We start from the raw sequence: 25481 nt of genomic DNA, 5'->3' as shown, positions 1-25481 counted from the left end.
AGCTGATTAACTACTGGGGGATGTTACGAGTTTAAGTGATGTATGACCACTTACAGTGGCCTAAGAGCCAAATGAGTCACAAGAAGTAAAGCCAAGGATTCTTTTTGGGTTTCAAGTTACCAAAGTAAAAGCCTCTTGAAATAGTATCTAAAGCAAAAAGAATGCTACAGCAATTTCTGAATGTGTTGAAAAGGTAGTAATTGGGAAGGAAAACTATAAAAATAATGCTCTTCAAACCCAGTCAAACATAATGCAGTCCTGAAGTGTAATTCTCTTTCAACCACATTCCTGAAGTGTTACTGACTAGAGTTGCAGGAAAACTAAGAAATTCACTATCAAAATCTAATTCAGTCCTGTCTAAACTACAAAGATGAATTATCCACTAAGTTGTGTGAGATGTCAGAGCTCCCGTGCTGGGTAGCCCTGCTTAAGGCAGGTCTGTTCTGCACCAACACTGAGAGCTGCTGCCTGGCCAAGGAAAAGTGAAATTCAAAATTAAGAAATGCATTTTAACAATACCTGAAGAGAAGTGCCAACTGAGCAGGCAACATCTTCTTTAGTTAAAGTTGCATAGGAGTGGGGATAGCGAGAAGGACACAGCTGATGACTTGGTACAATTCGGCCATAGAAAGAAGACTGGATGCTGATGGTAGTTCTGTGGGGACATCTCAGGGACACATATTCTCCATCACAGGCATGGTCAGTGTAATTCTTTAGTACCTGTGATATGTAACCTGCAAAAAACACAACAAAAACCATCATTAGGGAAAAGTAGTTAAAAATTAGTTGATTTACAGCAGTGCGGCCAACAAACACAAAATAATAGGCAATGAGGCATGCAGATTTTATTACTCATCTCACAAAGGTGCAAAGGAGAGACACAATGACAGGGACATTAGGGACACTTGGTGATTTGACCTTTAGCCTTGTTTCATATCCTTAGTGGAAGGAACATTTGGATGCTCTAAATTCTTAGTTGAATCATACAACTTATTTTCATCAGCATATCTGTCAAGTTTACAGGAAATGAAGCTGAGCCAGACTCATCATTTAGACTTAATCTAGATGACACGTGCAATTTTTGGCCTCTCAATACAAGACAGATTTCTATAAACTGGAGTGAGTACAGAAAGCCACCAAAAAGGCTGGAAGCTGGAGCACTTTCCCTGTAAGAAGCGGCTTCTTTAGCCTGGAGAAGAGACATTTTTGAGAGGAAATAACAGCAGCCTGCCAGTATCTACTCTGAGGTTATCAAAGAGATAGAGCAGGCTCTTCACAGTAGGAAAATGAGAAATAACAGGCACAATAAGAAACAGGAGTTTTAGACCAGATATATGGAGCAAGTCCTTCAGAGAGCAGTCAAGCAGTGGAGCAGCTTGCCCGGAGAAGCTGTGCAGCCTACATTATTGGAAGTTTCCAAGACATTACTGGATAAAGCCCTGAGCCAGCAGGTCTGACATTCTAGAGCAGTAGGTTAGACTAGAGAACAGAAGTCCCTTCCAACATCACTTTTCCTATAAACTAATGGTCATGGGCAAAAAGGCCCAAATGCAAAGTCACTAAGGGGAAGGTTGGGGTACAACTGGTTGTATGAGGTCCTATTTCATCCTGGCACTCCAGTCCTATCTTTGATCTCCTTTCACATTATACCATTTTAATTCTTCTGGCTGCACCTTCTGTCCTAGGCCTTTGACACTTCCTGAGAGCTTTGCTTTCCCTTTCATTTTGAACAGTCACAATATTTTTTGAAGGAAAACACTGCACAGAACCAAATCTCTCCTTGTTTCTTAGGGGATTATGTTATCCACTATAATGAAGTTGTTGACAAGAATAAAGCAGGGGGACAAAGTCTCATTAAAATTACACTGAGTCAAAAGGGCTGATTACAGTCAGGTTGCCGTGGGAGCTCCCAAACAATCCTGACTTTGCCACACGCAGGGAAGCCTCCTGGTTGCTGATACAGAGACATCCATCCATACAGGGAACACTAGAGCATGCCCCATGTCAGTGTCAGCCATGGCTGCATTCAACCCCACAGATCTCCTCTCTGCAATGGGTTTGAAAGTCCCCACTACTGTCACCTACACAAGCCTACAAGCAGCCACCCCACAATGCCTGTCCCTATATTCCTCTTCCTCTGTGGAGGGAGACAGAGAGAGGACACGGTGGGATGGCTGCTGCTATAGGCTTAAAGAGATAGTAGAGAAAAGGGACAAAGCAATTAAAAGAAACAATCCCTGGACAAATTCCTAAGAGGGAAGATAAAATTTGTTTTTCAAAAAAAAAGACCATTCTCTTGGTGACCCATAATCACAGAATGACTTAGGTTGTTACTTTTACAAGTCATCTAGTCCAGCCTTCTGTTCCAAGCAGGGCCAATTTAGTCCAGCTTTCCCAGTTCTGAACCCAAGGGTGGAGACTCCACAACCTCTCTGAGCACCCTGTGCCAAAGCCTAACAACTGTCACAGTGAAACCTTTCAGAGAGAAGACTCATTCCATTTTGTCTATACCTTTACATACTTTAAAACAATAATTAAATCCCACTTTCCTAATTTTTTACTTCCCATATCCAGATCTTTTACTGGGAATAGCTCTTCTTCCATGCCAACACCAAAACCTGGCTCAGGAGTGCTGTGAAAGACCACCAGTTTCAACAAATTTCAAGATGTCTAAAACAACTACGATTACTGTTCTTAGAGAAAACTAACACACAGTAATATAGCTTCATCATTCTGCTGCCACTGTGGGGGCTGGATTCTCTGATTTCTCTAAGTTTTAGCCTGTAGTTCTTACTTAACACTTAACAGTTCTGTTGCTGCAGTGCCTCAAGGTGTGTGCCAAATAAATATTTACTCAAATCAGCATATTAATTTCCAAGTCCCGAGGGCAGCTTTTGCTCATAAGAAAAAAGCTAAGACACAGCCTCAGTTATCAGAGTGAGTGACAGGGCTGCATCAGATCAGCAAAAACACTACTTAATTTAGTGCCTTTATTTCACTTGTTCAAGGAGGCACTCTGGGACAAAATTAACTACTGGGGTGGACCTGCTTTCCCAGCTGATAGAATACATGCCCTGGGGGTGCTGCACACCTAGTCCTGGAATTAGTTCAGCTCTCTCCCTCAAAAGTAAGGCAACTATGCAGGATGGCCATCAGGGCAAGCAAACCACAAACAGAATCAGAATACAGCACAAAATATTGAAATGCATTTCCACGCTGTTAGTCCAGTGCATTAGTACTTTTCCCTGAGGCCACCCTATTAAGGAGCCAGAGCAATACAACCAAAGTGCAGTCAAGACTTTACTGTCTCCTCTGAATATTCAACTACTCTACATCAGAACAGCCTCCTACAGCATGCCTTTCATATTGCCAATTCAGGATCAGGAAAGGTTTCAGCCCCTGCAATTAGTGCAGATCACTTGTTGAAACAGCTCCTTCCTCTCATTTTCCATCAGCAATCTCAAAATAACTTGAGTTCGCTCAAGCTCAAGATATTGATGGGATTGAATGCTTTGATGGAGACTGACTCATAATAAACAAAGCACAATGTCTGAAACATCTGGCACTGACCACTGTCAGAGAGAAGAGACTGGATTAGGCACGGGCATGGTCATGGAGGAGATGATGTTCTTCGAAGTGCAAAAGGAAAAGAATTATTGCTTTTTTGGGTTTTTTTTTCTCTTTAAGTGTGTCAGATTTGTACTATTTCATTGGCAGTTCTTTTGAAAGTGTTGGCATTTCATTACCCATTGATTCATTGTTCAGTTAGCCAAAATCTGAATTCTTTTCAGGATCCTTGTTGAATTTTCGGTATCAAGTCTCCAAGTATCCTTTTATACCCTTACATGTGGTATCAGGGAGGGAACTACTGGGACTCTCTTTGCTGAATGAAATATATAAACATGAATCCAGTGGCAGGTGATTGAGGACTTCAATAGCACTTGTATACCAGGGTAAAATGATGTTAGAGCAGGTGGTAATTTGAGCTTCTCTTAAAAAATATGAATTTCATTTGAAAACATGTTAAAAGCAACAAAGAAATATAATAATTAAGCCCATTAAGCATTTTCGAAAGCATGTTTTGAAAACCTGGGATAACAAAAATAATCTCAATATGTTTAGGGGTTAACACTTCTCTTTTGTTAAGGATTGTGTCAAGGATGTGGAATCTTTGATTATGGGCTTTCATACTCCCAAGTTAAATCAATGTATAGAGATCCAGAGTTAAATGTCTCCTCAATTCAAAAAACCAGTGTCACCACCAAAGCAGGTGGTGACACTGGTTTATTCTGGAGATAGAATAAACAACCAAAATAAATGCATCACGAAAATAATATATCATTTTTCCCTCAAAAAAGAAGGAAATATTCCCTTTAAACACCACCTGCAATTTATTTTTCCAAAGTGTGGGGTTTGCCTGCTATCAGTTACCAGCAATTATTTTACACTACTCATCAAACACAATGCTAAATGCTGACAGTAACTTTATCCCCCCCAGCAATATCAGCTCCCAAGAATCATTTGAACCATTGCCTCTCCAGGAGACTGTTGATGAGTTCCCATTTAACAGTCAGTTCTAAATCCTAACGCATATGAAGGAAAGAGAAACATAACTGCTTCATACAGAATATCACCATTTTACAGGAACTGTAAATCTAAACATCCTCCTTTATTCCTCTCATGGAGCTACTCCCTTCCTTTTTGAAACCAAAGTGGCTGATGGAGCAGTTCACAAAAGCACAGATGGCATAAGGGCTTCCACCCCATCCAGAAGTAGGAAAATACAGCCTCCAGTACATAAAGGGGCTTTACAACAAGTCCAGAGAGGGGCATTTCACAGGGGCACAAAGTGAGAGGACAAGACAGAATGGCTTTAAACTAGAAAATTCTCCTCTTAGGAAGAAATTCTTTACTGTGAGGGTGGTGAGGCCCTGGCACAGGTTGCCCAGAGAAGCTGTGGCTGCCCCATCTCTGGAAGTGTTCAAGGCCAGGTTGGACAGAACTTGGAGCAAGCTGGGATAATGGAAGGTGCCCCTGCACAAGGCAGGGGATTGGAATGAAATGGCCTTTAAGGTCCTTTTCCAGCCCAAACTGTTCTAGGATTCCATGAGTCTATGAGTCTGTAACTGTTCTTTGATAAAAGCAGAGCACACAAACATTCATTTATGTATCCCAATTAACCATGGCTGTCTAAAACCAGCAAGTTCTCTTCTCCTGCTTCCACTAAAACCAGTTCTAGTTTTGCTTGACAAGGCACATAGCAACTCACCAGCTCACCAATCGTCAGAACAGAGATTTCATCTTTCACCAGCGAACATCCCTGTAGGAATGTGCTGGAAGAATAGAGACAATCACAATAGAACTAACTCTTTTTACAGTTTGGATGTGATCCCAAACCTTTAATAAATTACAAGAAAATTCAAAGGATCCTAATGGCTAATTAATTACTACATATAATTAAAGCCAGAGCTTCATAAACATCTGCATCAAGCTACATCCAAGCTATTGTAATGTCTTCTTAAAATATCCCATTTTGAGCTGTAGTGGTTACAAATACAGGAGTACATACATATCATAGAGACAAATCAACCTCATAAAAAAAGGACTTTATACTTAGAAATAAGTGATTTACCAATCACTGAAACACATGGAGTCACTGCAATTAACTGCTAGTGACTTAAGTATTCCCTTGTGGCTGGTTGACACAGATCCTTTTATTTATAATCCTCTTATTTTCCAATCCATATTGTTTTTTCAATATTTGCTGCCATTTTCTTCTAATTTCCTCAGCTTCCTTGCAGATGTTATAGAGACACTGAATGTGACACAGAACTTTTTTTCCAGGAGATAGCTTAATCAGATTTTCTGGAGTTCAGACAACCCCTAAACCACACTGGTTTTCAGGCAGGCCATACACTGGAGAATTTCAGCTTTTTCTTTATGGGCAGAGCACTGATCCTTGTAACATCTCACAGAAACAGAGCTGAGCCAGGGGAGTCAAGTGACAGCCATGAGGATGGGCCAACAGGGCTGAAATGTGACCCCAGGCCAGGCTTGAAGCCAGAGCAGGGACTCAATGAATGCATTTCATACCAGGCATTACTGATAATCCTGTGGTGGTGGCAGCAAAAGCCGCTCTCTCAAATCACAGAGCAGCCCAGTACAGACAAGTAGGGTTTGTTTTGCTTTGTTACTAATGCTGGAGATTGAAATGCGCTATTACAATCCTTCTACAGAGAGATTTGCTTTCAGTTCAGCTACTCCCCAAGCCTTTCACCTTTCAGATACCATACAGCTCTGAACAAACCTGAACATCTTGTAAGCATATGAAGGAAAATATTTTTATTTTAAGTCAACAGTTCCCTGCCCACTATCTGATCTTCTGTACCTCAGCTATAGTTCCAAACAGGATCCAGTGTTAATTCAGAAAAATGGTTTTGAAAGAAGAGTGAACTTAGAACTGCAGCTGAGTGCCAGCTAAAGTCTAAACAAGGTAAGGTTTTGTAAATGCTGATCAGTATTTCATACCAGGTTTTTGTAGGGATGAGAAAGTACTGGAAGTTAGACTGGTGAAGGCTAGGCATGGCAGGAATAAAAACACTGTCATTTTCAATTCTGCTGGCTTGAATATGACACAGATACTATTGAGGATTAGTAATTATTCCCTTAAATTCCCTAACTCTAAACTTCTACAAAGGTCAATAAAACACTACAGCTTTTACACAGACAGTCGGAATTACTCTGGAGAATTAAAAAAGCAACTCCAACTGCAAGTATTTTTGGTCTACAACTTTAAACAATCAGTCTAAAAATTCAATAGCAAAAATCTTTTTTTGTTATTTGAATTATCATCTTTGATGATTTTCTTTGACTGTCCCATAACTCCATATTTTCTTGAGAGCTTACTTTTTTTCTAAAACAAATTTTAAAAGCCTTTACAGCTATGGAGATTTACTTTTCCTGAAATTCTACGTTTTGAAAAAACAAATGGACAGAGTTTAAAAAATTATCTTTTTTTTTTTTAATGCTTGAATATTTATCCTGGAAGGGCCTCCTGCAGGTCACCCAGCCCAGACTGCTGCTTGGAGCAGGGTCAATATCAAAGTGAAATCAAGCTGCTCAGCACCTTGTTCAGCCCTGAGCAAGGGCTGCCAATAACAGGGATTCCCCAGCCTCTGAGGTACCTCTGCCAGGGCTTCATCGCCCTTGTCATTCAAATTTTTTCAATTTTTTTTTCAAATAAATGTTCATAATTTCCCCTGTCACAACTCAGGTTTCTTGCCTTCTGCCTTGTTAGTTTGCACCTCTGAGAGGAGCCCAGCTTTGGTTTATGTATAGTCATTTCCAGGAAGCAGAAGGAAGCATCTGGATACTGCTTTCTCTTCTCCACCATCCCTCCTATGCCATGTGCTTCAGGTCCAAAGTATCCTCCTGGTCCTCCACTGGACTCCCTCCATTTGTCAGTGTTTCTCCTAGAATTGTGCACCAGTATCATGACTGGTGATTCAAGGTGCTGTCCACCCACTTCCTTTGGATTTCAGGAATTTCTCAAAAAACTCTTGTTTGCTGAGCTGTATGGTTGCAGGCAGCCATGATTTTGCAATATATTTGACAGTACAGAGAATTTGGTTGGAAGGCAGCGCACAAGGACTTCACCAGCTTGCAGCCCTCTCTCCAGCTACTTGTTGCTCCCTTGTTTCAGATCTAAGCCTCTTCCAGTGATTTGTGCGCATGTGATGTACGGAGGTGACAGCAGCCAGAGCTGGAGCACAGGTCAGAGTGTCCATGGATGCCTCCTGCCAGCACTGGAGCAAGAGATGGAGTGCACAGTGTGTAGGTACATCTGTGGCCACCGCTGGCTGTCAAGCTGGGCTGGCTGGCAAGTAGAATAAAAGCTTTGGGCGGCAGGTATGAAAGCCACCACAAGACAAATACTGCCAAGGCCAGAGAGGCTTTGAGTTGTCTGCAGGAGGTCCAGGACAGCTATGGCAAGACCAGGAGTCAACAAAGCCTCTCTGCATGCTCCTATCTGTGTGAGGTGACTGGGGATCACAGACCCAAGTGCCACATGGACTCTCTGGGGCCATTTTCAGAGGATCCACATTGAATGTATTTATTTTACATTTCCTTCTAACAGGCTTTCATCCTGCTCAGCTGGAGAGGGGAACAGGATGAGGCCACTGGTGCTGTTTTTGTGGAAGCCAAGTGTTCCTGCCTGAATCCAGTGGCCCGACCCAGCCCCGCTGTCAGGAACACCTGCTCAGCACCTCAGCTGCCTGCACCTGGGGACACAGGCTCTTGTTTCTCTGCCTCTATCAGGCTGCCAGATTTGGCAACTCCTAACCCTTCCCACTAAAAATTCCATGTGTATGTACATGTGTGTGTGTAGGTATATAAAAAATATATTTATATGTAGACATATGCACACACACGTGTGTGAAAAAAACCAAGGAACTTTGCAGAATATTTTACCTAATTTAAGTTGCAGAAGAACTTGGACCTCGCTACCACTGAGGAGTTCATGTTTTGCAGTACTAAATTTCTTATAACACTTTGTTAGAATAATGTCATAACTTCATAAATATTAATATATTATATAAGTAATATGGTAGTGTTACAGCATTATAAATATTAATGTCTTGCTTTAATTGAAAAAAGGATAACTTGCAGTGGTATGTATTATGTGTCAAATACATAAATTATATTGCACATCGTGCAATGAAATTTATAAAATACATCTTATAGCATAACCAGGTCGTCTTGGGAAGCCTTATGGGGTTTGTTCAGCACTCAGAGAATGAGAGCTGTGATTTTGAGAGAGATTTAGACTATACTTCCAACAGTCCCTAAAGGTCAATCCCATACACTGTGACAAGCTGGGCACTATTTCATTCCAGAGATACAGCTGCAGTAAGGCTTAAGGTCATTGCTTTACAGCTGAGGGAACTGCATGGGTGATACTTCCTGAGCAGCTTCAGCTGGCTCTTTCTCCTTGGCCTCCAACCAAGTCCTTTCCAAAACACAGTCATCCCACACATAAATCACAGCACTGCTCACTCTAGCCTTGCCATTGCATTCTAAGTAGCAATAAAGAACTTAACACCGCCACAGCCATGCAGCTCTTCTAAATTAAGTTATAACAGATTTATTTTATTCAAAAGACAGTTTTATCTAGGTGGTTTATATACAAGAGATTTTTAACAGCAAAACCACAGTGATATAATTAGTCTGCTGTAATTATACCCATATAAAACTTCATGATACATGCATAATTACCAATGCATCTTTCCTCATGTATTAAAATCTCATTGGTGTTCATTTGGACTTACATTTTCATACTAAAGTCCTTTTGATCCCACCCCTTCAGGTGATAAATTCTTATTAAAAATTCAGCCTTGAAAATCAACATCATTACAAAATTAAAATGCAATTGGAAAGAGCCCAGCTAAGAAAAAAACAATCCCAAAGCTTGATGTCTTTCAGCAGCCAGGTTTAAGATCTCAAACAGGAGGATCTGTCCCCACACTCAGCCTGTCCTTGAAGCATCACTATGTCTTAGGACAAGAGACTGATAACTGTTCTGCACCTTCTGGTCCAGACACTAACATTCCTGAAATCAAATTTTTGTCATTTGGCAGCTCTATCTCCATCAAATCCCTTCTTGGGCCCTCAGCTGTGTCAGAAGTCAGTGCTGGCAAGCACAGAGCCTGTCAGCAGTCCCCTGATGCACCCTTATGCCCAATGAATGCATTTTTTTTTATCTCTAATATTTAGGAAGCAAGGGATTTACCAGTTCACCACATACCAAAGAAAATTTGATCTCAAATCTACTCTGGAAATAGGAAATATTTGGCATTTGTCATGAAAGCAGGTTGTGTTTATCTCTGGTAAGGTCTGTAACAGCTCCTTCATGTCCCCACACAATGTGACAGTGAGAAACAGAGCAAATTTTACCAAAACCCAGGCTTTCACCATTGCAAACACAGAGGGCAGGGGTTTTTTTTGTACCAGAACATGCAGCAAGGGAGCTATAAATCAGCCATTCTACAACTGTGAGCCTCAGCAGAGCTACAGCAGAAGATGTGCCTAAAATCAGCCTGGCCTTTGCTCACAGCTTTACTGGGAGTTACAGGGAAGTATCCTGCTACCACCCAAGTTAAAAGAAATCTTTTGCACAGCATATCACACTGGGACAAAAAAAAAAAAGTGGTTATTTGACCACACAAGTGACAGAGAAGACTTTATGCACACTGACCAATCCTTTAAACAAATCAAGAATTCAGCCATGACAATCTGACAAGGGCTAAGAAACACCAACATGGGTTTCTGCCCATTCAGAAGAAATTATTCTGACAAGACTGTGAATACAGGGCAATGGCAGATTTATTTAGACTGGGGCAAGTGGCAGGAGGGAAGGTAAAAGTGCATAACCCCACGGGAGCTGCTGCTAAAGCCATCACAAGCAAATGTGAGTGCTTTGCACACAGTGCCAGGAGCCAGCTCTGGGGCTCTCTGAGTGACCACACATCCCTGAAAAATGTAGATTTCAACTGGCAGGTGAAAATGTTGAACAATTCTTGTGATCCCAGAGAGCAAATCTGAAATCCTGTTACCTTGCATGAAATAATAGAGTGTGACTTACATGTGCAAATACCAACTTGGCAGAGAAGAGTTTTCCTACAGAAAACCTTTCCAATCAGGTTGTGGTCTCCCCCATTGATTTTAAAAAGCAGTTCAGCACTAAATTTACAGCTGAGGGAACTGGTAATTTTTATTAGGATCAATGGATCCTAATAAAATCCTTTTATTAGGGTCAATGGAACAATGGTCATTTTTATTAGGATATTTTTTGCCTTGCAAACTAAAATTCAAGGCCTCTCTCATTTGGTGCTGTGCAATGATAGGTAAGATTGGGCATCTCCACACTCAGGGAGGTCAAATCACTGGATTGCTTTCCCACCTGGCAAATTTTCCAGTGAAAAAGCAGAAAATTTGGGGGGATAATGACAAATCACAGCCTGTTTGGGAAGGGCAGGTACTGGTCACAGACATATTGCATGAGCTCTGCTGAGACACTGCAGAAAATCCACATTGGTGATTTCTCTCCAGAATAGAGACCTCGTGCTTAATTCTCCCAGAACTCGCCTCCCAAGAAAATCCAAAAGTTAGGCAAAAGTTTGTTTCCAGCACTGGGATTTTCACATCTCCCTTTTCCTTCTGCTTTACATTCCATATTTTATTTATTTATTCTTATTGAGAGTAGATTTGTCAAATTTAATGAAAGCAACAGCTCCGAAACAAACTTGCATCCTTTTCCCCAGGACCTGCAGTAAGAGCTATGATGCTGCCCTCTGCATGACCTTTGCCTGTGAAATGCATATTTCTCTTTGCTTTGGCCAGGCCTTGGCAGCTTTATGAACCCCAAGAGAGGAAAGAAAATGAGTAGAGACTGAGACAAGATAGAAGAGGCTAAACAGTGAAAGGATAAAGCAGAGTAAGGGAAAAAGAAGGAAATGAAAAAGGGAAAATAAAAGAAGACAGAAGTTAGAATAGACATATAAAATCTCTTTCTCATTTTTCAGTTAGAAGAGTGGTCTCAGGAGTTCATCCTGACAGCAAGAATCAGCTGGAAGTATTGTGGAGATTGGGTCACTTGAAACTGGAAGAACAGAGAGCAGCCTTAAAATAGTAAAAAGGAGAAAAGATAAAGATTTTGAGCAAGAGTATCCATTTGTAAGTGACCTGTCTTTATGTCCTCATGTGATGTCTTATTTCCAAATCATACCTGCTTGCAAAAAGGGAAAAAAAAAATCCAGGAAAAAATGGGATCTCGGAGAGGCTATAAAAAGAGTGGGGGTAAAAAAAATGAAGATCAAAAGTAGATTTACATAAGTCTCTCCTGATTTCTGATATGCTCTATCTCTGATGACCTGGCCACAAACCTCAAGTATTGTCATAACAGGACATGCAGTGTGCTGCGTCTGCCACAATCAGGCAAAACTGCCAGATCAGCATCTGCTGTTTAAGCCATTGGCTTTAGCCAAGAGGGAATTTATTATTCACCAGCAACTGGACAACTTTAAGCCATGATAAATGTTGTCAGGATAGCAGGAACAATGATGTCACAGGTAAATTGTTCTTTTATTGTTTGATATAAACAATACTATCAATAGACAGGCATCTTGAGCATCACCAGTCCAAGCTGTAACACTGCCCAGGCAGCCTGAAGTCACCTAACCTCAAGTTACACACGCTCCTCCTGGAAAAGACAGGAAATTGGCACTTGGGAGTAAAGGCAGGACTGTCTCTGTACCTCGGGCTGAAGAACAAGTATTAATGCAGGAGTTTCCTTTCTACCTGCTAAACAAGCTTTACCTTCCTGGTGCTCAAGTGGAAAGCTCTGAGCAACCTGGTCTAGTGGAAGGTGTCTGTGCTCATGGCAGGGGGCTGGAATGAGAGGGTCTCTTAAGTTTCCTTTCAACCCAAAACATTCTCTGATCCTGTGATCAAAAATGGTCACCTCTGGCTGGAGGCCACAGGGCCAGATGGAGTTCCCAGTACACTTCATCTGGTATCAGTTTCACCTGCACCTCAGTTTTCCAAATGTTAGCTGAAGATGATCCTACATCCATATTCCTGGGACGACCAGGAAAAAAAAGATAAGTGCTTGTGAATGTAAAGTAGCAGGGATCACAGAAAGCCTGGAGATAAAGAGATATAAATGCAGACTGATTTTTATTCAGGACCACTCAGTAGCACTTCAGGATGTGACAAAGGAGATGAAAGGATACACAAAGAGAGGGAACTGCTTAGTCTGGAATATAAGTTAATAATAATGATAAAGACATCTGACTAACAGAGAAAAGACAGAACAGCCCCATTTTACCACATTATCCAAATCAGCTCCTTAAAGGCAATGAGAGAGAACACAAAAGGTATTTCTCCCCACCTTTTACCAAAGCCATTCCCCATATTTGCAACTTCTTTCAAGGACTGAAATAATATTTGGCTTCCTTGGCAACAAAGAACAAAGGGACAATGGAAAGCTGACAGTGGAATTTATGAAGCTGAGTGCTGCAGTCACCCCTTGCATGGGGACAGCACTCGGGCAGGGCAGACAGGCCCCAGCCAAACAGCAGCTAGAAAAGCTTTTTGGCTAAAAGCTATTTGTGCTGCTTTGACACAGAGCAGTTGTTTGGACTAATACGTTAGAGGAAGGGATTTCTTTAGCAGAGTAGCACTTTGAAGGGCTCTTTGCCTCACAGCTGTAACAGCAGCTACATCCACAGTGCACGTTTTCCTTGTACCTATTGTATTCCTGGCCCAAACAGCTTCAGGGGCAGCTGCTGGAAAAGTCAGTGAGGATTGTGCTCATATATGGACAGTGTTACAGCTAAAGGCTGGGATTAAACTGCAAGACCTGGGAGCATTTCTGAGTTGCTGCATCTGAGTGCATGTCCCAGCTGTATCACAACCCCACGCTGGATTCAGACACATCATCCCTCCCCAGGAAAGGTGATTTGTTTTTTGGTTTTTTTTTCTCTCCAGACAACTTAGATTGAAGAATATTCCCTCCTACATTATACTGGTTTGTGTCAGGACAGGCACCTGCACCCAGGTTTTCTGCTGTTGAGGTAAATGTTATGTTTTCTAACACTAAGGAACACCTCTGAACCTGTGCATGGCATCTGCATACTTGCAGATGACACAGAACAGAAAGGAGCAGTTGAGAGACCAGATGGTTGTTCCATCATTCAGAGGGAATTCTGACAGTCTGCAGAAATCAGCAAACAGGAATCTCATTAATTTTAACTAAAGGAAAATACCAAGACTACTCATAGGGAGGAATATCCCTGTGCACCATGTTGGGGAACAACAGGCTGAAAAGCAGCTTGGTAGAAAAGAATCAGGGTGTCCTGGCAGATGCCAAGGTGACCATGAGCCAGTAATGGGCCCTCACAGCAAAGCCAGCCTTTGGGAGGAGCATCAGCAGCAGGTCAGGAGAGGAAAGCCTGCCCCTCAGCACTGGTGAGAGCCAGCTGGAGTGTTGCATCCAGTTCTGAGTTCCTCTGTGCAAAAAAAAAAAACCCCGACACTGGTATGAGTCCATCAAAGGGCCACAAAGCTCAAGGGATGGAGCACCTGTTACATAATGAGAGGCTGAGAAAGCTGGGACTGCTTAGACTGGGCAAGAGAAGGTTCAGGGGGATCTTGTCAATGTGTATAAATAACTGATGAGACAGGGAGTAAAGAACACAGAGCCAGACTCTGCTCATTGGTGAATGAATAAGAAGCTGTGGGAATAAAATCAAATACAGGATATTCCATTTAAACATGTATGTGCAATTGTGAGAGTGATCAAACTCTGGAGTGGGTTGGCAGAGACATCATGGAGTCTCCAATCTTCCAGATATTCAAAATCCAAGTAGGGAGAGCCCTGAACAACCTGCTGTGGGTGACCCTGCTCTAAGCAGATAGGCTGGACAAGATGATTTAGTGGTCTTTTTTAACTAAATGATTTTATGATTCTGTGATTTTCCAACCTCAGTCATTCTGTGATATAATCACTTCTCAGGATGCATTGACAAGCCCCAGTCTCCTTTAAAACAGCTTGGAAAAAAACAACTTTATTCAGAGTAGAAATTCTGTTTGTTGTGACCCCAGGTGCATTTCAGCATCATCTCAGCTCTGCTCACACAGAGATGCCTATTAGTTATACTTGAATTGTCCTGCAACAGAAGGGAAGCAAGAAAAGGCCCTCCCAGGTACATCTCCTGCACAAGCAGCATCACTGACCTTTATAAACAATGTTATCACTCAAGCAAATTGCTGCTCCAGACAATGGAAATGGCACTGGGCACTCTGACTGCTGAGTAAGCGCTGTAACAATATCACCTTTCAGGATTTGTTTAGTCTTTACATCTGTGTTTATTAATTAGATTTATTCTGATGCAAACATGGAGAGTGCTACAGGAACAGAGTTTTAGATAACGAAATCTGAAAAATTTGTTAGGAGTTTTACACAATGACTTAGTGTCCAGATATTTCACAACCAACAGCATTCCCTTGTAGCCTGCTTGACTACTCCTCCTGAAGTTCTGTCTCCAAATCTCAACAAATGCCTTCCTGGATCACCACAAGCAATCTCTCAGCAAAAAGGAGAAAAATCAGGCAGGCATTTCTGTAATGTCTCATGCTAAAGCACACACCTAGCCCAGGTCTGAAGTGTCACACAGTGAAAGTTCTGCCAAGTCTACTGCGGGTACTGAAGTTTAGTCAAAGATCCCAAATAAAATACAATGTAAGTAAAAAAAGGAACATATGATAGGAGTCTTGGAGTAGTCAAAGTTCTGTGAAAATATAAAAAACAATACTCATTAATAACAGGAAAAAAAAAATAGGAATTGTTAGGAAGGAATAGAAGGCAATGCCGAAAGCACCATGATGTCACTGTATAACCATTCTATATTAATACCCAGAAGAGTGTCTACATTGCTAGATCCACGTCCCATCCCTCTCCCCACTCAGAAATCATGCAGAGAATTCAGAGATATTTAAGAGAAAAGTGTTAAACTGCAACTAACCCTCTTCTACCTGGAAGACAGGCAACTGGGAGGTGAGAGACCACACAGAAAGTGGAAGTGAGGAAGGGAGATGAAAGGATTGAAAGTGTTGTTTCTTTCAATTAAAATAAAAAAGGTTGGTGAAACAAAAGGGGGGATTTTCTTACCACCTGCAAAACTGAACTGTGGCACTTGTGGCCACTGCACTTCTGCAGGTCTTAAACATTCACAAGGACCAAAAACACCACAACATCCATGAATGGAAGAAAAATCCATCAAGAACAAATGAGCTCACATACAGCTCTTGATTTAAGAAGTCCTTGAGCTGTGAAGCTGGTCAGACACTAGAACAGAGTGGTTATGATGGTCCTTCAGTTCAGGCTGGTACAGCTGCTCTTGCATGATGTTAGAATGCATACATCTCTGCAGTGCCCATACAGAGAGCCCAGGACCGCAGATATAGAAATCTGCATGGTAGACTCAGAAGTTAGGCCATAGAAACCCCAACCCTAGTTTTGGGTTGAGTTGCACTGAGTTTTGCTCTCAAGCTACCCAAAATATCAGAAAGTAAAAGAGCAATAACAACAACAACAACAATAATAATAGCAGCAGTATTTTAATTCTCTGGAAATAGGCTGGAGCATACTAGTTAACTTTTAGTACAGCAGAAAAGTCAATAGGCCTCTATTATTAGCAGATAAAGAATTGGTGGAAAGGGACATCATTGTCACAGTCCCATGAAGACTGGACTTCACAGAGCACTTCAGAATCAGGTTAATAATAGTTAACTCCGTTCATAATAGTTTTATTAACTGAGTCCATCAATCTGATTACAGTATCTGTCCCTGTTTCTGTAGCCTGGAGTTGTGGTACTGAGGTGGATTGTATTAAACAGAGTTAAAGACAAAAGAGGGGAAAAAGTGAAACAGGAGAACGCTGGAGAGCATGGAGATGAAAGACACACAGGAAGGCATTGGAATAATGGACAAGCATTTATGCTGTGATCAGCTAATGCACAGAGATTAGCATGCAAGGCATTTTCTGAAGAAAAAAAATAATGTCCTGTCAGCCACAAAGTGATGTACAAAAGACAAAACAGCCAAATGTCTAGGAAGCTGTAACTCCATCTTCCTTCCACTGCCTCACCCTTGAGGTGGGAGGGGGGTTAGCCAGGAGAAAGGTCAGGAGATGAAAACAACAGTGGGGAATTGGCAGAATGCCTCGGGTTCTGTGGAGCAGAACTGTCCCTCCCAGAGGATAAACCAAGGGCAGAAATCTTGGGTTTCCATAACATGCACCATAACAAGGAGAGAAACTTCTTGGATAAAATTTCAGTGTAGACATTACTTTCTGTGCATTGAGGAACAACAGAACTGCTATATCTTGGCTAAGCTGTGGGGAAAAGCACCAAAAACCTTCTATATATTGTTTTTAAAGTCATAGGGGTCAAGCAGAATTATTCTCCAAAGAAAAACCAGAGCATTTAGGTGGGATGGAAACCTTCCTCAGGACTGCAAAGAGCAGGACAGCAAGGAATAATTGCCAAAAACAAATTAACAATTCCAAAAAGCATCTTTCAAAGCTTAAGATCTCACAAGACTGAAATAATTCCTCCCAGCAGCTCTTGTTCCCTACAGGAAAAGGAAAAAAAATGGTAGGTTATTGGGATACTTCCCATCTGGGAACAACAGCTAAAAGAGATTGATCTGCTGCTCAGAGCTCTATGATCCAGGGATTTTCAAAACCAACAGTAACACAAAAAGCCTTTCAACAACCTGTCCAACCCAAGCAGAAGGGCTGGTTGGAAGAGTTTTAAAGTCTGTTTCTTTCTATTACAGCACTAGACCTAACACGAGTGCAATGGAATTGCTCTTCATTCAGGCCTGACCCAGCCTGGCTATCAAGATGTTTTTCAGATGAGGCAGAAGGGGACAGGATCATAAATATTTGGAGCAACTCTCAGCGTAGCTCAGATGCAGACTGGGCACATGGCTATAATCAGGTTCTCATGGTCACTCCAACCCTTCACCTAGTTCTCAATCAAAATATGAAAGATTGAAGGGCACAGTCTTCCCAAAAAGAGATGGAGGTAGCTGATCCATGGCAATCCTTCCAAAGGTAGAAATAAAGCTTGTGTGAGCTGGAAGCTTTTGAAGTGCTTAACTAATATGCCCATCACTGAGAAGGGTAATATTGACTCAAACACAGTTTGATGTTTTCAGGTGACTTGGAGCTTTAAAAACCACAAAAACCCCCATATTTTAGCACCACATCACGCTCCTCAAAGCACACCTGAGAACGTTTCAGTCTCCAGGTGAAACATCCACTTATCTGAAAACTGGAGTAAATACAGGAAATGGGAATTTACCCAATCTAATGTGGGTGATACAAAGTTTACCCACTTCTGCCTTCCCTATTTGGAATACTGAACAACTTTACCACCACAATACCCATACAACATCCTCCCTCAAACCCAAACTCCCACACCAATGAGCAGAGGAGAGCATACCTGCTCTGCCCTGCTCACACCTGACTCGCCACCCACAGCTACAGGAGCAGATCTAAGCTGAGACAGAATGTGTAAGGACATTATCTTGCAGGCATCAACCTCATAAAAGGGCATTTAATTTTACATCAAAATCTGGACTATCAAAGTTTGCATCTCTTTAAAGTCAACAATGAGAAACAGTCACCTCCCAAGGACAATTTGTGAGCTATCCCAGACCCTTTTACCATGAATTTGTATAATCTCTGTTCTTGGTGTTGCTCAAAACCCAGCTGAACAAGACCCTGAGCAACTTCAAAACCTCTGCGGTTACAGCTTTGTTCCAGCTCCAGGAAAGCACTTAGAGACACTCTAATGTGCTGAAATCCTCCTCACTTCAGCAGCCAAGGGACTGATGATTCCTATCTCCCCAGCACTCATGGAAATCCCAGTCAGACAGAGATGCTGAAAAACTGAAGGGAGTTCACCAAGAGGACCACCAAGATGATTAGAGGGCTGGAGCACATAACACAGAGGGGTAATGAAAGTATGTTTGTTTAGTCTGGGAAAGATTAAGGGCAGGACCTGACTGCAGACTTGCACTTCCTAATGGGGTTGGTTATTGAAGAGAAAGCCAGATCCTTCCCGGAAGTGTACAGACAGAGGACAAGATGCAAAGGTCAGAAGTTACAACAAGGGAAAACCCAACCAAGCTAAGTTTTTCACCACCAGCGTGGTTAAGTCCTGGAACATGTTGCCCAGAGAGCCTGTGGAAGCCACATCCTTGGGATATTTTCCGGGTATATTGGGCAAGATCACACCCCCCTAACACAACTTTGAGGTGCACATTGCTTTAAGTGGGGGCTTGAACTACAAGACCTCCAGTGGTCCCTTCCACCCTAAATCCATTGATTATTCTCTGATTGAATTCCAATCCCTTAAAAGTGTTTAATTCTCTCATACAGGCATAACCACATGGTAAGCAGCTCTCCACAGGACAGGTAAGATTTCCTGAGTCAGGGAGCTGTTCCTTCACCTCCTCTTTCCCCCACAAATTTTAATCAGAGTTCCTCTTGCCAAAAGATAGAGTGTTTTGTTAAATGTGTTTTGAATAATTGGAAGAATAAAAACTTGTAATAGTAGACTAATTTCTCCATCTCCTGCTCATCTTCAGGCAGCTCTCAAGATTTCCATAATTATCATTGTCTGCTCTGTTGGACTACTGAGAATTAGTTATAATCTACAAGACTTAAAATTGCGTTTCATACTGCACATTGCACTTCTGTGCGGGAGGAAGCATTGAGCATGTTAGAAATCAGCCCAATGCAAACAATAGGAGCTTTTGTACCAGGGAATGACATTTTGCCTGGGAATGGGCCAGAACAACAAATTGGTATGACAGGCTTTGCCTGCTGTGGAGGTATTAAATCTCAGCTGATAGTGGAACTATCACCTTTCTCTGAAAAGCACTATGATCTGAGCTATGCTGTCCCTTAACATAAAATGTAAATGACTCATGGACACAAGGGGAGGCTGGTGTAAGTCCTATTCAGCCTGGAGGCTGGGAAGGTCATTTCCTAGACAGGTCCTAAAATTCAGCATAACAATATGCAACTCTCCCAGTCCCAGACAAGTGAGTCTCTGGAGCAGTGAAGCACAGAGAATTAGATTCAGGAGCACAGGTCCTCTCACAAAGCCTTTCTTTGCACATCAGTACACTCAAGTCAGCTCCCTCATTAAAGCCAGGAGTCCCTCACCTTAGGGCTATCAACTTCTACCAATGTACACTTTGCAGAAAGGTAAGGGCTGGTAGATTTAGCTAAAGCAGCAAAAGCCAGTAAAATAGAAAATCCTCAAGGATAGCTGAGCCAGTGTCACTTGAGTGCATCTCTTCTCCCTTAGATGAGCTATTTGGAAACGTCCTAAGGCTCACTTATTGACCATAAGACAGCTCAGCAACCAGGGGTGTCAGTGGCTATCCCAGCATGAAAACCACTTTTCCTCTGCAAGCAAGGTAGGGGAATGCACTGCACTGGCCATGTTGCAATCTAGGACTTCACACTCACTTTAGGTTAGGGAGAAGCATTTTTTAGGCATTTGAAAAGCATCTCTAATACCAGCACTGCAGTCCTGGTCAGCCCATAGCAAAGTGCTCAAGGTCACCTATCTAATATTGCCAATCTACTTTGCTATGTAGGAGCAGCATCACCCCAAGGTTCCTCTGCCATCTGTGGAGATGGAAGGGCACTTCAGCAGGGCATTTCAGCCAGCCTGGGGTTCAAGTTGGCCTCTTGTCCTTCCACAGATCCAGTGTGCGCCCAGGACACATATGTTCTTTAAACACAGACACAGACATTGTCTTTAAATACAGGTTACTTCTGCCAGTGCTGTTTAAACCTTTGACAGATGTGAATTCATCGAAAGATAAGAAACATTATCTTTTTCATGTTTGAGAAACAGTTTCACAAATCTGAGCCATGACTGTTTTAAATCCCACCCAGATATTCCCAAGCAGCTGGATCTAGGACTGATCTAGGATTTAGCCTAGGACAAGCCACCATGACCCTGCTCCTCAGAGCTGCATGTGCTGAACTGGGGTGATAGTTAAGCACATAGAGGAGGAGAAGCAATTACCAAACAACTCTGCCACAAGGCCTGGATGAAGCTTCAGAATTATGTCAGACTCCTGACACTTCATCAGAAGTGCACAGTGAAAAGGAGATGGAAGTATCTTGAGATTTTAAAAGAAAAAAAAAAGGAGGGGGAAGGGGTGGGGAAGAATACCAGCAACACTGTAAAAATGCACATTCAATGTTCATTTATCTCCTAACTCCTTGTCCTAATCCCTTTTCAGGAGAAAAGTCATCCAAGCTAATTAGTCCAAAGGTTTATGAAGGAAATAAGTAAAGCAGACAGCAGAGACTACTCTTTAAATCTGTGGTAATAACATGGAAAGTTTCCCTTAGCATTAGACTGTAAATTTCCTACCACCAGCCTCTCTCCATTTTATTGCTGAGACCAGCAAGTTTCTTAGAGTTCTTGGTTACAATGCAGAAAAAAAAACATAATTAGCGCACAGGCTGCCTTTAATTAGCATGTCTATTCAAAGAAAGGTGCTCACCTATCAGGCTGTCATAATAAATAATTGCCCTTTTCCCCTTAGTCCAGGTGTGCCCCACCTGATCCCTGTGGCAGAGAAAGAAGGTAGGGGAAGTGAGGGCAGCACCTGTAAAACTCAGAGTCTTCCATCCAGTCCTTTCCCAGGACTGAAAACTGGAACAGCAGAGGTGAGAACTAAGAGGTAAAAGAAGGATGTGAGGAGACAGGGAAATCTGACCCATTTGTTTGCAAAAAGAAAAGTGTAGGTTTCATCAGCAATATCCACTCCAGGCAAAGGACAGGAACATCTAATTTTCCCTCAAATCTTTCTCTCCCCCCTTCCCTGTGAACCTGAAGGAGAATTCCTCACTGAGATTTCCACCTTTTTTAACTCACATAAATGCCTGAGACAGCCCAGAGTTACAACTCAGACAGGCCAACTCAGTGCCATAGCTACCGGGTCATCAAGAGCACAAAGATCTGATCTGGGCAGTCAGGTTCTGGTTCCTTACACAGACAACACAGAGAAGCAGAACCCATCACTCAGATCACCAGAAATAAGTGCCAAATGTATCAGTTATGGGAGATTTTCTTCACTGGCTAAATAAAGCAGCAATGACAAGTTGTCCCAGAGCCCCCCCTCAAATCCACCACTGTCAGTCAGCAAAGCAGAAGGGGCAGTGAGAGTTTTTCAGAGGAGGTAGTCTCCTAGAAAATGGCCAGCTTGCAGGAGGGGCAAGCAATGAGGTTTATAGCAATAACAGAGGGGAGAAGATTTGTGCCTGCAACACCAGAGCTCTTCTTCCAGTTTGTTTTGTACATTAATAACCCACAGAAAGGGATTTGTGGCTTCAGAGATTCACTGTCCTTGTATTACATCACATCAGGTACAACACTTACAGACTTTAAAAAAAATCAGCCTAAAAGCAGCACTGGTCTTTTTGGAAGCTCTTACCAATAAGGGAGCCTCACAAAGACTCTTAGGAAGAGGGATTTGCAGGGGATTAGGATTAAGCCAGTTTCAGTTACTGAAAAGTGAACTTCTGCCCAGGGAATTAGGGCTGGGATAGCTAATTATTTGGCTTTCTTTTGCTTGTATCTTTCACTACCAAACATTAGAGCATGCTAGGGAGACAAAGAAAGGAAATCAGACCTTCTGCAGTCAACAGGGCCACACACTGCCTGAATGAACATAATGTGATGGGGAAAAGAAACCCTCAGAGAACGTCCCCATGTAGCCTCTGGGCAAGAATTCCAAGGGGCAGGGTCACTCCCAGGGCAAGAACACTTTGAGGCTGAGGGAGAAGTGAAGATGAACCTCCATCACTTTCTCTGGAGATGTGCACAGGGTCCCTTGAACAGGGTTGTTACAGGAGAGCACAAGGGACAATGTCCAAGGGTCACTTGTGACGCAGCTCACTTCACACCCCATCACACTTACTGCTGCTATGCTAAGGGAAATATGAGGATGCAACCTTCATAAAACCTGAATGTGCCAAGAATGGGCCACTGTCTAGTGGAGAAAAAGATAGACTGCTTTTCTGGGGGTCCAGCCATGTCACTGAACTAATTTGTGGTGTTCTGGAAGTCTTCCTTTGTTTCATGTAACTTCCCATTCTGTCCTCTCCCATTATGCCCTAGATATTGTCCCTGAAAGTCTCACAGGTGCTCCTACAGTGCCTCTTTTACCCCCAGTATTAGAGGACCAATACCTCAGCACCAAAATTAATAATTTTCGAATCCACTCTCTGCTGCAGCTGCCTTGCAGTCTGCAGCACAAAGAACACACACCCACAGGAAGACTAACACTTAGATTCTGAAAACTATTAGGCAGGTTTTGGAGAGTCCATGAGCTAGGGGAGTCACACAGAGAAATCCAGTCTCACAATCCACCCAGTCTCTGCAGGAGAGCTGTATCAGGCATTGCCTGCTGTGCAAAGGTGTTATGGTAATGGAAAAAATAAATTTGAAGTTCAATTCCCAAGTTCAACAAAAAAAAAAGTCTCCTGGTTTCAATAAACTTCCCCTGCTTTTCTGTGCAGGGGAAGTTTAACAGCTGCCCGCTATTTGTTTTTGATTTTCTCCCTTGCAAGACTCTATTTCAAAATCCCAAAGATGGTCTCTCTTCTGCTGTAGGTGAAAAGGGCCCATTTAGTTGAAATTAACCAAAGATAAATTAATTTCACTCATGTAAAACAGCTTATCATGACAAAGTGAAAGCTTAAGCCAGAAAGGTTTCTAACCTCATAAACCACAAGCCTCTAACAAGGGAAGAATCAAGAGACTTTTATAATCCAGCTCCTTGCAAGAACAGCCACTGGAGTACATCAGGCCCCCTGGGAGAACAAAACCACAGCACAGCAGTTTGAAGAGCTAAAACTTAACAGAATTATTCCCTTCCAGAGCCTTCTACATACTGATTTCTGGGGTAGTCAGAGCCTGATCAAGTGTTAAGTTCAAGAACTGGCATAATTCCTGACACTGGACACTATTTCAGCCAAAACCTAGTGCTATTAGGTCATTTAGGGCTAAATCCAGGCAAATATTTTATGTATTTGACCCTCAACTCAGGCAAGATAAATTGCTTCTGAAAAAGTGAGCATGCACTCACTCATGTCTTGGTAGACCAGGGCCTTGCTCTATGCAGATCTGAGGCATTAAATACCATCTCTACCATGCTGAGCAAGGGGGATTTTTCTGCTTCTGCCTCCCAAAGAGGGGTCTGTGCAGATGTGCCTGTTCCCTGGGTCAGTCTGAGAAAGGCCATGCAAGACACCAGCACTTTAATTCCACAAGAGTCAAACTAACTCCCCATACCACACAAAGGTCTAACTTTCTAATCATCTCCTTCATGCTAATACTATTCATAATTTTACAACAACAAGAACAACAAAGATTAGGAGCTCAGCTCTAGAAGCTGCTCTTTGGCAATTGTCCATTGCCAAATATAACTGCACTGCAGCATCTTCTTCCTTGCAGATTTCACACGAACATCATCTGACTGATGGCACTTGGTCTCACACATGCCAGGATATCTCTGGTGTTCCATCTTCCCTCTCTGCTTTCCACAGAGAAGAGCTCAAGCCTGCCTGGGGAGACTGTGGAACTGTGTCAAGAATGAGGAAGAAGGGAGAAAGTATGATTTTATCAGACAAATCCACAAATCTCCTAAGCACCTGCTCCCATGATTAGACATAGAGCAAGCATGAGGCTGTTTCAGTCTTCTGCTAATTAGAAGTGTAGTCCAAACTGGGATATGAAACAGGGAAAACGCCACACAGCTTATATGCTGATCATTCATTTTTATGTATGAACAGGAAAGCCAGCACAGCTGTCTTGCTTATCATACCACACAGATAAATCTCCTGACTGAGTATCAGCAGTCCCTCCCCACACTGGCCTCTTCCAGCATTTGTTCCCACCTCCAGGCTCTGTGCTTTGTCTAGAGCAGGTGAGAGCAGGTGAGATTGGCTGTGTGGTCTCATAGAGCAAAGTAATCTTTAAGCCCAAACTTGCCTGCTTAATCCTTCTGCTTAAGAAAATGAAATAATTCAGCTTTCAGCTTGATTTACCTGGGTGCTTAGAGGCATCCTGGTTCAGAAAGCAGCAGCTCAAGTGCCCCTGGCAAGCAGGGCAAGAGATGTGCTGCCCTAAGTGCCCCAAAACAGAGGATCTGGGAGAGGCACTCACATGCAACCTTCAGCTGTTCTCTTGTTTCACCACAGCCTTCCACGTGGGCACCACAGCAGTTGAGTGGAGGGCCCATGCAAAATGTGGGGATATTTTAAATTAGGTGTGCCTACCTGCATAGCTGCGGGCTGAAGGAACAAGAACCCATTAAAAAAAAAACCCAAAGCTGTTTCTGTGGATGAGGATCAAAGAAAAATGCAATATTTCCACGCTTCCAAACTTATTTTCATTATGGTTTCATTTTGATGGGGATGTTTCCTGACTCCCAAAGCAAGATGCTAGGGTAGCTGCAACTTTAGGACAGCTGACAAGGAAATCCCTGGGCTGTCCTGTATGGGATAGGTCCTTGTCCATGAATTCTCTATCTCGGGTAACTGCAGTCTAATCACAGAGTCATTTATATTGGAAAAGACTTCCCAGATCATCAAGCCCAACCTTTGACCAATCACTGCCTAGTCAAACAGACCATAGCCCTAAGTGCCATGTCCAGGTCATTCCTTGAACATGGTGAAGATCAGGTAATATCTCATACACCAAAGGGATATTTCACAAGATGGAAGAGCTTCAAATGGGGGATTCAAAAAGAAATTGACCCTATAAATTGGGCCTTCAGGCACTTGTATATGGCTCTTCCAGCTTCAAGG

At 42.4% G+C, this 25481-nt stretch overlaps 1 protein-coding gene across 2 annotated transcripts in view; it reads right to left on the bottom strand.

Annotated features, from left to right (window-relative positions):
- The window catches only part of LOC102033761 (protein eva-1 homolog C), a 177111-nt gene that overhangs the window by 120132 nt on the left and 31498 nt on the right, over window positions 1-25481 (bottom strand). For both annotated transcript variants that reach the window (XM_031066730.1, XM_031066731.1), the window contains exon 2: window positions 520-734. In XM_031066730.1, the coding sequence (XP_030922590.1) occupies window positions 520-734 (215 nt within the window). The remainder of the gene's footprint in view (window positions 1-519; window positions 735-25481) is intronic.

This window comes from Geospiza fortis, unplaced genomic scaffold (genome assembly GCF_000277835.1).
Source record: "Geospiza fortis unplaced genomic scaffold, GeoFor_1.0 scaffold98, whole genome shotgun sequence".
In the NCBI taxonomy this organism is placed as follows: Eukaryota; Metazoa; Chordata; class Aves; order Passeriformes; family Thraupidae; genus Geospiza; species Geospiza fortis.
This window is presented reverse-complemented; position numbering and strand designations above follow the sequence as displayed.